We start from the raw sequence: 14,621 nt of genomic DNA on the forward strand, positions 1-14,621 counted from the left end.
CAATAATTAACCAGCTTTTGTAAGTCTGTAAGATCTCTTGGGATCAATTAATCGTTGTGATGTTTCTCTGGAATACATATGATACTCACTACTATTTTTGGCTTAAAAAATTGTTTGGTTTTAGCAGTCATAAGAATGTAGCCGTGCCCAGCTTTCTTTCCTAATTCTGTTGTCTTATATAAAGAAAGGGTTGAAAAAGAAGCATTGCCAAAGGTTAAAATAACCTTTATTAGGGTGCTAACCTATTTATCTTCACCACATAAAATATATGAAAAATCATGAAAGACAAACCCAGACAAAAAGATTATTTTTTCCTACTGCTTGGAGTTCAGAGATCCATTTTCTATGAAATGTATATTCACTAAACTGTCTAATTAAAAAGACGTCTGTATACAGTTTTTTATAAAATAGTTCAAATCAATACATTTACATATAGTTTTAAAATGGTGGAAATTAAGACTGAATTTTTGTGGCATTAGAAATGGAATAATAATGCAACTAATAGATGATTTAGTTAAGGTTGATCATATTTGATATTGTCTTAGCTTTGGAAGTTTTTTAGAAAGTCTGGGCCTGAACTGACATTTAACTTCCTGACATTGAACTAAGCTTTACACGTGAACTTTATTTTCTCAGAAAAGCTAGCCCATAGAGTAATCTGATTCCTGAAAAGACTGGATGAAAGAAAAGGCTAAATACACAAAAATATCTAGATCTTTAATTTCTAAAGAAGTTTTTGGTCGCAGTCTATCAATATGTAAGTGAGCATAGAAAAGCGATCTGGTCCTTTTGTATCAGCTATAAGAGCTAAAAATTTGTGATTTCTTAAGAAGTTTGTTAAAATTTCATTATGCCCTTAGAGAAGACATTTCTAGCAAAGAATACTTGGGCCTTGGCAGAAATGAAGTTTAGTTTAAAAAGAAATTAAAGATGTTGTCCTGCAGTAGCACAGGATTTGAACAAAATATGCCACAGAGTTAAATATATTTGCCATGAACCAAGAGAGAAAGTTACAGCTTTCTGCCAAATGAAAGACAGTACAGCATGGCTGGCTGTGGTATGCCCTGTTCTGTTGTGAATATCCACAGGGTTAACCTTCGGGTTATGATCCTTCTGCCTGGCCACTCCTTCTCCCAGTCTGAGCAATTATTTAACCTGCAAGGTATCTAACGCTAGAAAAAATAGTTCTTCATGTGGCATGTTGCCCAAGAAGAAATTTTGTCAGTTTATTTGAAATACTCATAGAAAGCTGTTGAACATTCTGCCTTGGATTAAAATACTAGCTTTCACTTGTCTTTTCATTTTAACTTTTTTTTTATTTTCTTGGAGCGAACTAGATTTTAACTGTGCTATTCAAATATACTCACCAAAAACTAGGAAAGTAGAAATCAAGGACATCACCCTGAAGAACTTTATTTAAACTTGTATTCTGTAGCGAAAACTAGTGGAAAGTTTAATTCTGAATTATTTATTTATTTATTCATATTACATATTATTCTTACTAAAAACTAATTTGAATCTAGAAAGGGAAGATACTTAGTGAAATCTTGTTGAAAAAGGGCCATTCTGACTGAAAATGCCACTAATGGGCTGCCTCACCGTGGGGAACAGAAGTCCAGAAAAACAGGTTAGACAAAACCAGGCAGGGGAACTGGGAGGTGAATGTTTTTTTTAAAAGCAAAGAATTCCACACACTGTTTCTGTGAAATTCTAATGTGGAAATATTTTTTTTCTTAATAAAAGATGCTCCCCAACCCCCATCCACCATTCCTCCTATTCTAATGTAATGCTCAGGAGCCAGTCATGACTCTGAGTTCGGAGTGATTTTTGGATATTAATTTTGTTCTGCTTGTTTGAATTCTGTAGGGCAATTTTCCTATTTTTATCTTAAGATACTATATAAATAAAAGCACTAAATAAATATCAATAAAAAAAAATTCTGGCTAATCCATTGCTATCCTGCAAACAGTGAATGAGTCAATGAAGTGAAGGAAGAAAGGAAAGAGGTATAAAGAGTTAGTTCTCCCAAATTTTCAAAAATACTTCCACAGTTTTATCAGACGATGATTCATCTCGTGGTTCTGAGGTCCACTGTGTTTGGAAACCTAGGGTAGCTTCAGCTCCCATGGCAGCCAACATGTTGGCCTTTTGCAGTTCACCATCCTCTGAGAAATGTAAATGATTTGCATTCTTTCTGGATTGACACAGAAATGACCTTGCAAGCACACTAACTGCGTGACTATATTTGTCATAAGAAGTTAGACTACTGTTTTGAGTTAAAGAATCTTTTCCTAGATGTTAGCAGAAAGTCCTTAAACCACCAGTTTCCAAGGTCTGAAAGAATATACTGAGGGAAGGATTGTCCTCAACATGTCCAGCTCCTTTCATTCTTTCCATAAGCACTTGCTGCTTAACTCTTCTCATAGCAGAGTACTGATGTAGATAGATACATGGTCTGATCCAGAACTGAGTTGTTACATAACAAATGCTGGCCTTTCTTTTCAACCTTTATTGTTAATGCCTTCTTGCATCCCCTGCTTCAACCATAGTACAGGTTTGGGAATTGGCTAGGGTTTTATTATACTCTTGTGATTCTCCTTGACCTGAGAGATGACAGGCAATATGTGACAGGATTATTCCCAGTTTGGACAGTTACTTGTAGGAGTGCTTCAAAGCTGAGTGTAGTTTAAGACTGTGTCCTGTGAACTGTTCTTTGTTCATGATTTAAGTATGACTCAGAACAGCCCAAGTTACATGTATAATCATCAGAAATTATTATGTAGCTCCAGAATATAATCCAGAGCATATAAAACACGCCTAGATTTAGATTGTTTAAATAATGCTTGCACTAAAACTCTGCTTTTCGGTAGCTCATTCAGTCTCCATTTTAGTAGAACTATTCTCACTGACTGTGGTGGTTGTAGGATTGGATTCTGTTTCTGAGATCACAGAAGTTTAATATTTGATGGTAAACAGTCATTACATTTTGCAAAGAAAGGGATAAATTAAATATTTGAAAAATGAAGGAATAACAAAACAAAAAAGTTTAAATACAACATGCCATGAAAAACAATCCCTAAGCCTCCAGAGTTCATTGGCGAGCTACAAAATCAAAGGGGAGAGAAGAACCCTGGCAGGCTTAGATTCTTAAAGGGTGAAAAAAGCCTTTTGATTCAGAAGAAAAAGTTCTTAATCCTAATGGATAAATGGAAATGGCAAATGCTAAGTTTTATTATTAAAATCCAGAAAGAAAACCCTAAAACCAAGTATATTCACACCTTCTTGTTGAAGAATATCAGGGATAATTGTGTTGTGTTTAACAGTGAATTTGGTTTTCTGTATTCTTTCTAGTCTTGGAAGTATGTTGTTTGTGTCCTGAGCAAGAGCTAAATGAAAACTAACATAAAGTCATAAAAAAAGGCCCAAATAAAAAAAAAAAAATCGAAAACTTTGCCAGGTATTAAAAATGTGTTTCAAACAGTAATTTGAAGTGAATTTATTTCTATGAAGTTTAAAAAAAAATCAGAAAGGTCTATGTATGTTTTGTGTGCTCGTGAAAATTGAAACTTAGTCTTTGATTTGAAACAAACAATGGAACTGAATTATGGATGACATAAAAGCTTCAGATAAAATGATGTGTGTTAAATCAATTGTATGTGATTTACACCTGAGTAAAGATATGTTATATACCTCAGTATTTATGAAATTAAGAAATTAATTTGGCTTTAGAAATAAACATAAATATAGTATGCCTATAACTGCTTATGTAGTTCATACAATTAAACATTATAGTTTTATTTGCTTTGTAATTGGGATGATTGTGGGTGTGTGTTTTTCTTCTAGTGGACAATGTCAGAAGAAATTGATCTAGTTTTTAGCCTTAGGTATTGGTAAATCTGTCATAAACTTTGCATTAATTATAATTTAGGACTGTGCTTATGAGAAAGGTATGGACAGTTTCTTGAACTTGGTGCTGTCAAAATCTCTAGGGATAAAAATAGTTGAAGAGCATATATTTGAAAAGCAATTATGTGTTTATTTTTGTTAGCCAAAGCAAACAACAGTGTGATATAATTCCATAATACACTACAAATTCATAGGAGTGCCTAATGTGCTTAATAATAAATCATTATCTTTTTTTTTTATACTTGTGTATTTATACTTTTGAATCATGCTTTTATATTTTCATTGATACTTCTTTTCAACAGTTAGAACACTGAAAGACATTTTATAGGCTATGAAAGAAATAAAAACACTGTGGGGAATATTAAATTAGCAAATGGCAGACACTAGGCTAAGAAAATATTTGTGAGAAAAGTTTCAACCTAAATATTAGGAACAAAGAACTTTAATTGGATTATGGTACAACTATAAAGCAAAAGGATTCGATCAGTGCACTGCTTAAGTGATTCTTGTACATCATTGTACACACCAGTTAAGTTGATTGACATTTAAATTGTACATGTAACTCTCTCCCAGCTGTATTGATTCTTTTGCAAGTAGAGGAGGAAAAAAATACTTAAGAAATTTGCCATTTTTGTATAGCTTTATATACCAGCAAGATAGAAGACACATCTTTTACAGACATTGAATTTACCTGTGACTCGATTGCATGCCCACACTTAGAAAACAAGTGAAAAATTCTTGTCTGAAAAACTACAAATATGATTTTCATAGTGCAGTTGAAGAGTAAATTCAAGGAAGAATAACATCTAATTATCTAATTTCAAGGCAAGTTTTTGGTCAGATTGTCTCCCTTTCTCATAGTTACTCATTTTGACCGTTCTGCCCATAAACCCCAGGTAAATGCAAAACTTGAATGTGTCATAGCTGTGTCTCAGCTGAGATATGAAGTTGTCAGTCTTCTGTGTCTGAATTGTACCAATTTCACATCTTTAAATGATCACCTTTTGGGATTTGATTTACTACAACCTGTTTCTGGAATAGATTTTAACTGTGAGTTGTTTTTTTTTAATCAACCATTCAATGGTTGTCAGTGTAAGAGTAATAACTGAGGAGAGGTAAGTTAGTGGATTGTAGGTAAATGTAACAGTTACAGAATGTGATAGATTTTATTTGTTGCCTGGCTCTACGGTATATTTACATAGATTTCTTAATACATATGACCACCTGAGAGGGGACGTGTGGTAAAAAGGTAACATTTTATATTTATCCTGAATTGAAATGGTAAGAAGGAGAAGAGTGGTAAAGAGGTATTATCTGTTAATAATAAGTGCGTAGAATTTGTCCAGATTTATTAAATAAAAGAATAAAACCCAAATCATACTGTAATCAAAGAATACAGAATTCCAGAAACAAGGAGTCAAAGTGTGAGAATGCATCCCTTTTAAGACATGAAAATAAAGTCAGAGTTTATTGAAAATTTATTTTAAAAAGCTATGTCAGAATGGAAGAATAGTGGCTCACAGTTACCTTATAAATAAAACAAGTGGTCTTAGAGTCACCAAACTATGTGACTAGTACCTGAAGCAACCTTCTCAAAATAGGTGGAATATAGTTTGTCAGAATTTCAGAGAGCTCGGAAAATCTTGTTCACCAATCTAAGGCCATGCAAAGTCCTACACAAACTACACAGTAAAGTATCCAAAGTCAGGATAATTTCTTAGGGTCAGAAATCAGTGCAATCTGAAATATTCTATGAATAGGAGAAAGGTAGTCCAGTTTTATAAATCAGACATTTTAAAAGGAATGAACCCCAAACTCTTTGTTGCTGAAGTGAGAACAGCCTGAATGACTGAGCCCTGTTTAAGTGGAGCCAAATTCTTCCGTGGTGTTTACTTGCTGTGTGGAAGTAATTTGCTTCTCTCGCTTATCGGAATATATTGAAAAAACACGTGGTTGAAAAACTCAAGGATGTATAAAAAAAATGTCATATACAGGTTGAGTTTGAAACAAAATCTAAATTCTCTTTTTATGAAAGAAAACTGAATTCTGCCATGAAGTGCTTGACACTACAGATAGCACCTATTCAGTCACCTCTCTTCATTGCAAGCTATTATTTTAGTTTGCCAATTATTCTGTTACATCAAAAATAAATTAGTTGAAAAAATAAGTACATATAGCATTCAGGGTTTTAATCCAAATTTCAGTGAAAACTCTTCACTATTTCAGTTCAACTCAGCAAAAGCAAGTTTGACAGTCAGGCACCTACATCTGATATAAAATGCTCAGTCAAAAACAGCAAACAAAGCTGTTCATGGTCTTTAGGCCTTTTTTCAGAGTTCAGCAGTCTTTCTTAATAATTTGAATTTACTAACAATGTTGGGATAAAATTACAAGAATTTGAGAAGAAAGGGATGCATCTTATTTAAAAAACAAAACAAATGCAAAAACCCCAAAACCTCCACAACCCACAAATACTGTTAATCTGATTTGTTTAAAATAGAACAATACAACACAGCGTCTCCAAAGGTGTTTGAAGATTGCTCTGCAGGTGGCAGTTCTGATATACAACTTGAAAACACTTGAAACAGTATGCATCACAATTTAAAAGAGACTTTGCAAAAGTGATCAAACTAAACTGATTTTGTCAGTCCATTGTTTGACTTTACTCATTCATGCAGGCTGCAATAGAGAAGGAATGGCTAATTCTAGATTCCACCCATTTCCCTTCAAAAACACTCCTGCTCTCAAACAAGCTGGACTGGCCAAAGGTAACATGTCACAGAAACTTCTTACTCTTCAGTCTTTATTCATTCCTTAAGGATATGCTAGTCTGGGGTGATTAATAAGACAATCTATTGACTTGAAAAACACAATTACTTTTAGAAGTCTCAGACTTCCTCCTCATCTCCAGATGCAATTTTTCTTTTAGATTTTCTTTCATTTGCTTAGTTTTTTCTTTATTTTGGATTTATTTCAACACTTTACTTCACAGTAGCAGAAAAAAAAGATGATGTGCTTCATCTGTACATTTGGCAATGGATTAAAAATTGCTAGTTGACACACTACTTTAAAAATACTAAAATCTGCATTATGTGACAACAGCTGAATGTTTTCAGAACAGCTAAAGGTCATTGAACTGTAATGTCTGCTAGTTATTTCTTAAACTTTGAAGTTTTAGCTTTTTGTTTTGGTAGGGTTTTCTCTTCTTGTTACAAGTGTAATATTACTGATGTTTTATTTCCTACAATTAAAATAAAGGAATCTTATAAATTCATTATATTTGGGGACATTACGCATAACTAAAATAATCTTTTAGCTCAATTTAGAAAGTAAGGTCTATAATGGGCATGTCACCATTAAGAATCCTTTCTGTTACAGTAACAGACTGAAACCCTGGTGCAGGTTTACCTGTGCATTTTAAATTCAAATTTGCAGGAATCATCAACTGCATTTTTCTTCTTTCTTTTACTTAGAAGTATTCTAGGCCTTCAAATTCCAGTGAACATTCAAATAGCTTGTCATTGTCCCCACCGGACACCTGGCAGTGTGTTAAAAGATCACATTCATATTCAGCAGAAAATAGCCAGTTTCATGGCAGGTAAGTCAAATAATATATTTTTTTCATTTTATTTGGTTCGTTTGAATTTTACAAAAATCAATTAGGAGAACTTGAGGCTTTTCTGATGCTTTTGCTACTTTTGGTTAATATATTACGGGAGATAAAAGCTATTTACTTGTTAAAACCAAATATCAGTTGTCATTTTTCATTGGCTACCAGAATTAAGAATATAATATATATGTGTATTTTGATTTATCTAGGTTTGACTATAAATCATAAAAATTATATTTTTTCACATATATCATAACATAGCTGTTGAAATAGAGATTCGTAAGACTAGATAAAGATTAAAAGGGATTTCTTACACAGCTGCATTCTTTTGGAGAGAAAGGACTGAAATATGCATCAAGTAATTGAAATGTAAACATTTCAAATTGATGGCAGACTTTTATTACTCTCCAAGATAAAGCCTTCCTGGAGTATTAAAATAGATTTTTTTTGTATTATTTCCAAGCTTCAAAAGTGCCTTTAAAAGGCACAAACAACTTGCAGAATAACAAAGGCTGCAAAATAATCATCCGAGACCCTTTCTTTTTTACCTACCTTTCAGTACCACTCTTGTACTTGTTTTCAGGTCAAGGAAGGGAAAAACGTCACAGCTCTCTGACTGGAAGGGAAGAAAGAAATTTTCATTCATGTCTGAAAAAGAAGAGAAAATTTTAGAAGAATGGTATGTTAAGCTATTTTGCTTACTTAGTGATTTCCAGGACTAGATACAGTATAGCTGGCTGTTGCTTGCTGTTACTTAAGTTCCACCTTTCAAGAATCTCTGTTTTCTACCAAAGTAAAAATTACTCTAATCACATCTACAAGTGTCTGGGAGACAGTTGCAATAATGTAATGTTAAGATAAGCATTGCAGCTATCTGTGTAATTCAGAAAGTTTCATAAGTTTCATGCTATGCATAAGAAATACTATACACGTTGTATTCTTTCTGAAAAGTGCATTATACAATAATATGCAGCTGGTGTAACATAATACATGTGAAATGTTTAGTAAGTTATTCTCTTCCCCTAGGGGTTTTAAAGATATTTCTACTGCACAGCTAATGCTGAAGAGGTCCCATAAAATGAAGCCCCAGAAATACAGTAATAAAAATTTAGGTAAGTCAACAGTTTAAAAATGGTTATATTGATGAAACTTTTCTACTCTTAAATCTCAAAATAGTGTCTTTCTCTTAAGAAGTTTGCCTGCACAACATTAAACATTAATTTGAATAAAGGTGGAGTGTGATTCAGTAAAAGCAACTCAATTTAGATCAACTTGTTACAGTGATAAAATATTCAGATTTTTAAAATTTTTCTACTGTATTTTGAAGATGAGTATGTGACAACTATGCTAAACAGAAATTTTGTTTCTTTTTGTTCATGTATCTCTTTTTCTAGATATGGAATTTATATGTCTGCATTTTGTGCTGCTTGTATTTTCCTCTTGGGCGAATATCAGGTTAAAATTATTGACTTAGGCTGGAATTATTATGAAAATGACATTTAGAGACATATGAAATGAAGTCATATTTATTATATTAAATATGCATTGTGGAAATAGATTGTGTTTATCCAGCTTCTCTGTCATTGTCTTCTGGTTCTTCTCAGATACTTCTTATATCAATGAACCTTTCTTAGAATCATTAACTGTTAGTATGATATACTAATGGAATACGTTAATAAAAATATTAAGAACATACTGCTAGTATAAGAAACATTCACATATGTAAGAGCCTGATTGGCAACAGGACCTAACTCTAAATAGTCTTTGGAAAGTGTCTCTTTATTTACTTTTTTTTTAAAAAAAAAATTCTATCACAAGCTACAGTTAATTTTCATCTTTTGTATAACTTTGCAAATCTCTTCTGCATTAAATGTTGAAAATATTGAAAGGCATTTTGCTCTTCAAAGGGAAAAAATTCAGCCTACAGATAAAGTTAAGAAAAATATTTCTTTGTATATTTTGTTCTACTTTAAAAATCATTCCTAAAAGTAAATATGACAAAAAAAAATCTCTAGTTTAAATTATATTTTTTAAAAAAGGGGGGGAGGGTGGAGACAGGCGTGTAATCAGCAAACTATGTTTTATTGTTAAAGGAGAAAAAATGGATAGGAGTTTAGTTATTATATTTAAATCTTGTTAGCTTCCCATGATGCCCTACCATGTTACATTAGAAAAAAAAAGAAGTAAATATCTGCTGTGTAGCTGAGTTGTTTACATATATTCCATGTGGTAGCCTCTGTATCATTTTTAAATGAATAGAGCTTATTAGGTTATATCATCTTTTTTTTTCTATATGCTCTCTGGTTTACATTAGTAGTAATTAATCCAGTCATAAATGTCTGATTGAGCATATCAAATTTGCTATCCTATTTTTGTTGTAGTTCTAATAGATTTTTTAGATATGTTTATATTCACTTTGTTCAGATTATTCAATATGGTATATGGGTGTTGAGATTTTTAATGTACCACTTGGAATATTCTCAAAGTATATTACTAGTTTTTAAAAAAATTTAAAAAACTTTTGCATAATGTTTTTATAGGTTCAAATTTTGTCTTCTTGACACTGCCTCATATAGACATATTTTGTGTTTCTGACTATTATCACATGCACAAAAATAACCCATATATGTAATTTTTCTCTATAGAGTTATCTGACAGTTATTGAAATTGCAGTCTTTTTTCACATTGGAAGAAAGCGTAATTTCCAGAACCAAGAAATATGACTGAAAATATTGGATACTCAATTATTTTTCAGTACAAAGATTATCAAGCCAACTATTCTTTCTTATATACCACACTGGCAAAGTCAGGCCTTCCTTGGTCAATAAGGACCAAGTAGACCTTATCAACTAAACAAGTATTTTTATCTTAAACTGATGCTAAATCTCAGCTGTTGCACTAAAAAATTATCCTGATGGAATATTCTTCATGTAAGAATCTCTGTGTATATAACTATATTTTACATCAGCTAGCTCCTCTGTAGTGGTGAGAGCAAGCCAGGGTCTTTTTGAGGGTCTGGTTGAACAGAGGGACTTTACAGCATTTAAATTAGAGTATATATACCTCCTGAGGCTAGCCAGCTCCAGATCAGGAAACTGTAACCAGAGCCATTAGGCTGTCAGTATCTTTCTTGGATCTCTGTGTGGTACAGCTCATGCTAGAATACTTACTGCAATTCCAGTATACCTAGAGAGAAAGAGTTCACAATCTTAGGCCATTGCTGTGAGTTTAATCCTACTGAAGCAGGAATTTCATAAGAGACTTTATTCCTTCTAGTATTTAAAAGCAGATTGAAATGCATAATGAATAAGTAAATGTCAACACTGTCTTGTAGCATTTCTATAGAAATTAGCATCCCATCACCTTCATCTCCTCTGAAATGAGCTTTGCCCATCTTGTACTTACTGAAGCTATGTATGAAATGTCATAGGATATATTTTAAGTATTATTATTTCTGTTCTTAGAATTTCCAGGTTCTCAGTGTTACAATTGCAACTGTTTCCATTTTAGCTTCCTGAATTAACATAGTAGAAGGTGTGCTAATACCTTCTAAATAATTTTGTTAGTGATAAAGATTCCTACCCACTAGAAAATAAGAAGCCAGCATCCACTTAAAGTGTGAATTGCAAGGTGTAAAAAATCTATTTTCTATGTTATATCCATTTATTACTACATATCTGACTTAAGAGCAAAACACAAAGTTCTGACAAAAAGAAAAGCATCTAAAAGTTCTAGATACATAAATTATAAGCTATTAACAAATAAACTTTTAGCTTTTATTCTAAGATTTTGGCATCATCCCAAACATCTTTTATGTGCTGTTGAACAGTCTATGGTAATGGTCTTATTATTGCAAGTACTGCTAAGTTACTGATGGGTTTTGTAGAAACAAATGTCCTGTCAGAGTATGCTGTCTGCTTCCATATGCTATCAAAGTTTTGCCTTATGCCTTAGTTTCACAAATGCAAAGTGTTAAATCAGCTTCCATTCAGAGAGTTTTACAATTGCTCATTAATATAGTTAAGGCATCTGCTGAATTGGAGCTTGGATTGAACACTCAAGAACAGGTTCAGTTCTTAACATCCTCAGGTGTAGGAATTTATTTCTTTCCATTTTCCATTTAAAACATTTTTCTTCTCTTAGCACAACAGTGATGGGATTAATTTGATAAATTATAGAAGTCTACATCTGAGCTAGTCATCTGCATTCTTTTATGCAAAGAAATAGATACCTTAAATGCTATTAATTTCCTCCTAAAATAATTAAAAAGCAGGCTACTTGAATCTCACTGTAAAAGCACTTATAGTTCTCCATTGCCTAGACACAAAACTGAGAGTGACTGGCTGAAATACAGAGTTAAACTGTAGATATGTAGAAGTAACTGGGAAATATCTTACCTCATATGTCTGGCCATGTACCTTCTCAGTAGTGGAAAAAATATGGAAAATACTGGCAAGTGCACTGAATCCTGTGGTTTGTATTACAAGGAAGAGCTTAAAGTAGCATAACCTTATAACACAGAGTGATTCAGGCAATGCTTATATTGCAGTAGACCAGTCCCACCAGCTAATGGCCTTAAGGCCTGTTATGCCCTAATCCGCTACAGTTATGTATGCTTGTTTATGTAGTTAAATAAGATTGTGGCCTGTATTTTAACAATACCAAATGTAGGCTGTGTCTGCTTCAACTATTTTTACTCCACAGTAAGATAATACAAAAAGTGTGGGAAGAAAACAAATTTTGCAGCCAAGTAAAACTGGCATAATGTCAGAAATATTCCTGTTTTATCAGGGGTGCCTAAAATTCTATGGAAATTCTAATTAAAAATTGAAATACAGCAGACATTAATTCACCTCACTATGCTTAAAAAAAATTAAGCATCTATGACTCATAACAATCTTATCTTCCTAAAGATGTCTTGGCACAGCAGTACAGAATTTCTTGCTTAACTTTGAATTTCCTTGATTCAGTGGATTTTTTAGTAGCCTCTGAAAGTTAACTTCTTTTTCTTTTAGGGTAGCTGGAAGCCATGTCTTGCTTTCAGCTTCTCTCTCCTAGAGCTGTATTACTTTCTGTTTAACAATTTATTTTCCAAAGGAAAGCTCTCTTGTCAGTGACTGACCGCATCAGATGGTAATTGTTGCTGCCACATAGGTAGGGGAAAAAAAAAAAAAAAAAGGTAAAAAGCAGCTGGAGTGGGCCTTGACTCCTAGAACCAGAGCACAATGATAAAGATATTTCACAGAGATCAGCAAATATTTTTAGCAGCAGTTTAGAATTTAAGACAGCAACGCAATACTAATTAAACAAACAAAAAAACAACCCATAACAAAATCCCAACCCACCCCCCTCAAAAGCCACAACTCCAGAACAGATGATCTGACTACACAACATTGATTTGTGGAATTAACAACAGTCAGAATAAAAACCTGGGGGAAATTATTATTCCTTGTTACACATTACATAAATGACCATTTGTCTATATTTTCTTAGTAGCAGAAAGCAAGCTACTTCTGTTGTTGCTGTGTATTCCATGTAGTGGTATAGTCTAGGAACTTCAGCCATGGATGAGTTGGAGTTCTCATTGCTGTTTAACGATGGAACAAAATGTGGTCTTTCTTCAAAATTAATTTACAAATTTAATTATCTTATAGATAAGTATCTGTCACTGTGTGCTACTTTCATTTATCAGCTCTTTAAAGTTGGCACAGATATGTTTATGGTTTTCTAATTAGAGATAGTGCACAACAAAAATGAATGACAAATATTAATTCTTCCAGTTTCACATATTATCAAGAAGTTGTTTAACAAATGTGATGCCAGATCAGGCAGTAACTATTCCTTCCATATTGTTTCTATAACATTTCTTGTGTTTGTCCAACTTATCTTCTATATTTGGAGTCAGCCAAGCAATGTGCATTAAATTACCTCCCTGGTTCCTAGATTGCCAGCACAGATCATTGTCTAATAAGCCACATTTAAATGAGTATGCCAGGGTCCAGGAAGATATTTGTATGATTTTGAATTATTGGACTCTTTCACAGTTCTCTGTGTGAAATCTAAAACATTTGATTGCTTGTCATCAAAGCGTACATGCAGTTCATTTCCCTAGCTCGCTCAGAGACTGAAAAGCACTAGTATTATAAAGTAATCTATGTAATATTGCCTACATTTGGGACTAGGTAAAGAAAAGGACTCATTTTTAATAACAAAAGAGCTGTAGGCAATGGTTGAGGTGATCCAGGTAGGTACAAATTCAAGTAGTCTGGCACTGTGTTAAATCCCTGTAGATTATTTAAATTATTTTGCAAAGACTCAAAGATAAGTCTTCTGATAGAAATCTCTTAGAAGAACAATTTCCATCATTTCCCTCTCTTCCCAGTTCATGGACCTTCTTTACTACTGATATCCTTGTGCACAAATAAATCTTTGAAAAATCTAGGTTGGAACTCGTAACTTCATGTGACTTCACCCAAATATCCTTGGTATAGTTTAACTTTGGACTGGATGGAGTTTTCATGGAATTGGGAGGGAGACTGGATTAAGGAAAGATGAAGTTTTTAAGACATTTTGAAACAATTTCAATAGACCCACATAGGCAAAAAGTATGTTATTTAAGGAATTGTAGAAATCCTCAATCACATTTTGTCATAAGAGTTTTTAATCAATTTTGTCACTTTGTCTTTGGTCTTCTGTTGATGAGAAACACTGGCTTTGTAACCAGCATAAAGCTAGAAGAAGCTAGAAGTCTTTTTACTAACACTATTGGTTTCCAACAGTGGGTGCTGGAAAAATTGTAATTTTAAAAAATATTATTCTGTAAATTTTTTATCCATGTATAGCACTTGTATGGCTATTTATCTTACAAGTACAGAAAACACAATAATAATTCATACCTAAAATATTTTTATAATTTCTGTTACTTAACATTTCAGCGAGAACTGTTAAAATACAATGTATTACTATCACAAGATATTTTTATCACAAATCTTACTGTGATCTACTCACCCAAATATTTGCTACCATGAAGAACACTAGGTTGCTACAAATTTATTTTTGACTTGGGAGACATGCCAAAATAGGCATGCTTTATGCATCTATGCAA

At 32.9% G+C, this 14,621-nt stretch overlaps 1 protein-coding gene across 1 annotated transcript in view; it reads left to right on the forward strand.

Moving 5' to 3' along the window:
• LRRIQ1 (leucine rich repeats and IQ motif containing 1) overlaps positions 1–14,621 on the forward strand; it is a 117,062-nt gene that overhangs the window by 53,566 nt on the left and 48,875 nt on the right. Inside the window, exons 18-21 of the mRNA XM_080394214.1 lie at positions 6,585–6,674; positions 7,380–7,504; positions 8,100–8,195; positions 8,543–8,628. Of these exons, the coding sequence (XP_080250340.1) occupies positions 6,585–6,674; positions 7,380–7,504; positions 8,100–8,195; positions 8,543–8,628 (397 nt within the window). The remainder of the gene's footprint in view (positions 1–6,584; positions 6,675–7,379; positions 7,505–8,099; positions 8,196–8,542; positions 8,629–14,621) is intronic.

The sequence above is a fragment of the Falco punctatus genome, assembly GCF_963210335.1.
Source record: "Falco punctatus genome assembly, chromosome: 6".
In the NCBI taxonomy this organism is placed as follows: Eukaryota; Metazoa; Chordata; class Aves; order Falconiformes; family Falconidae; genus Falco; species Falco punctatus.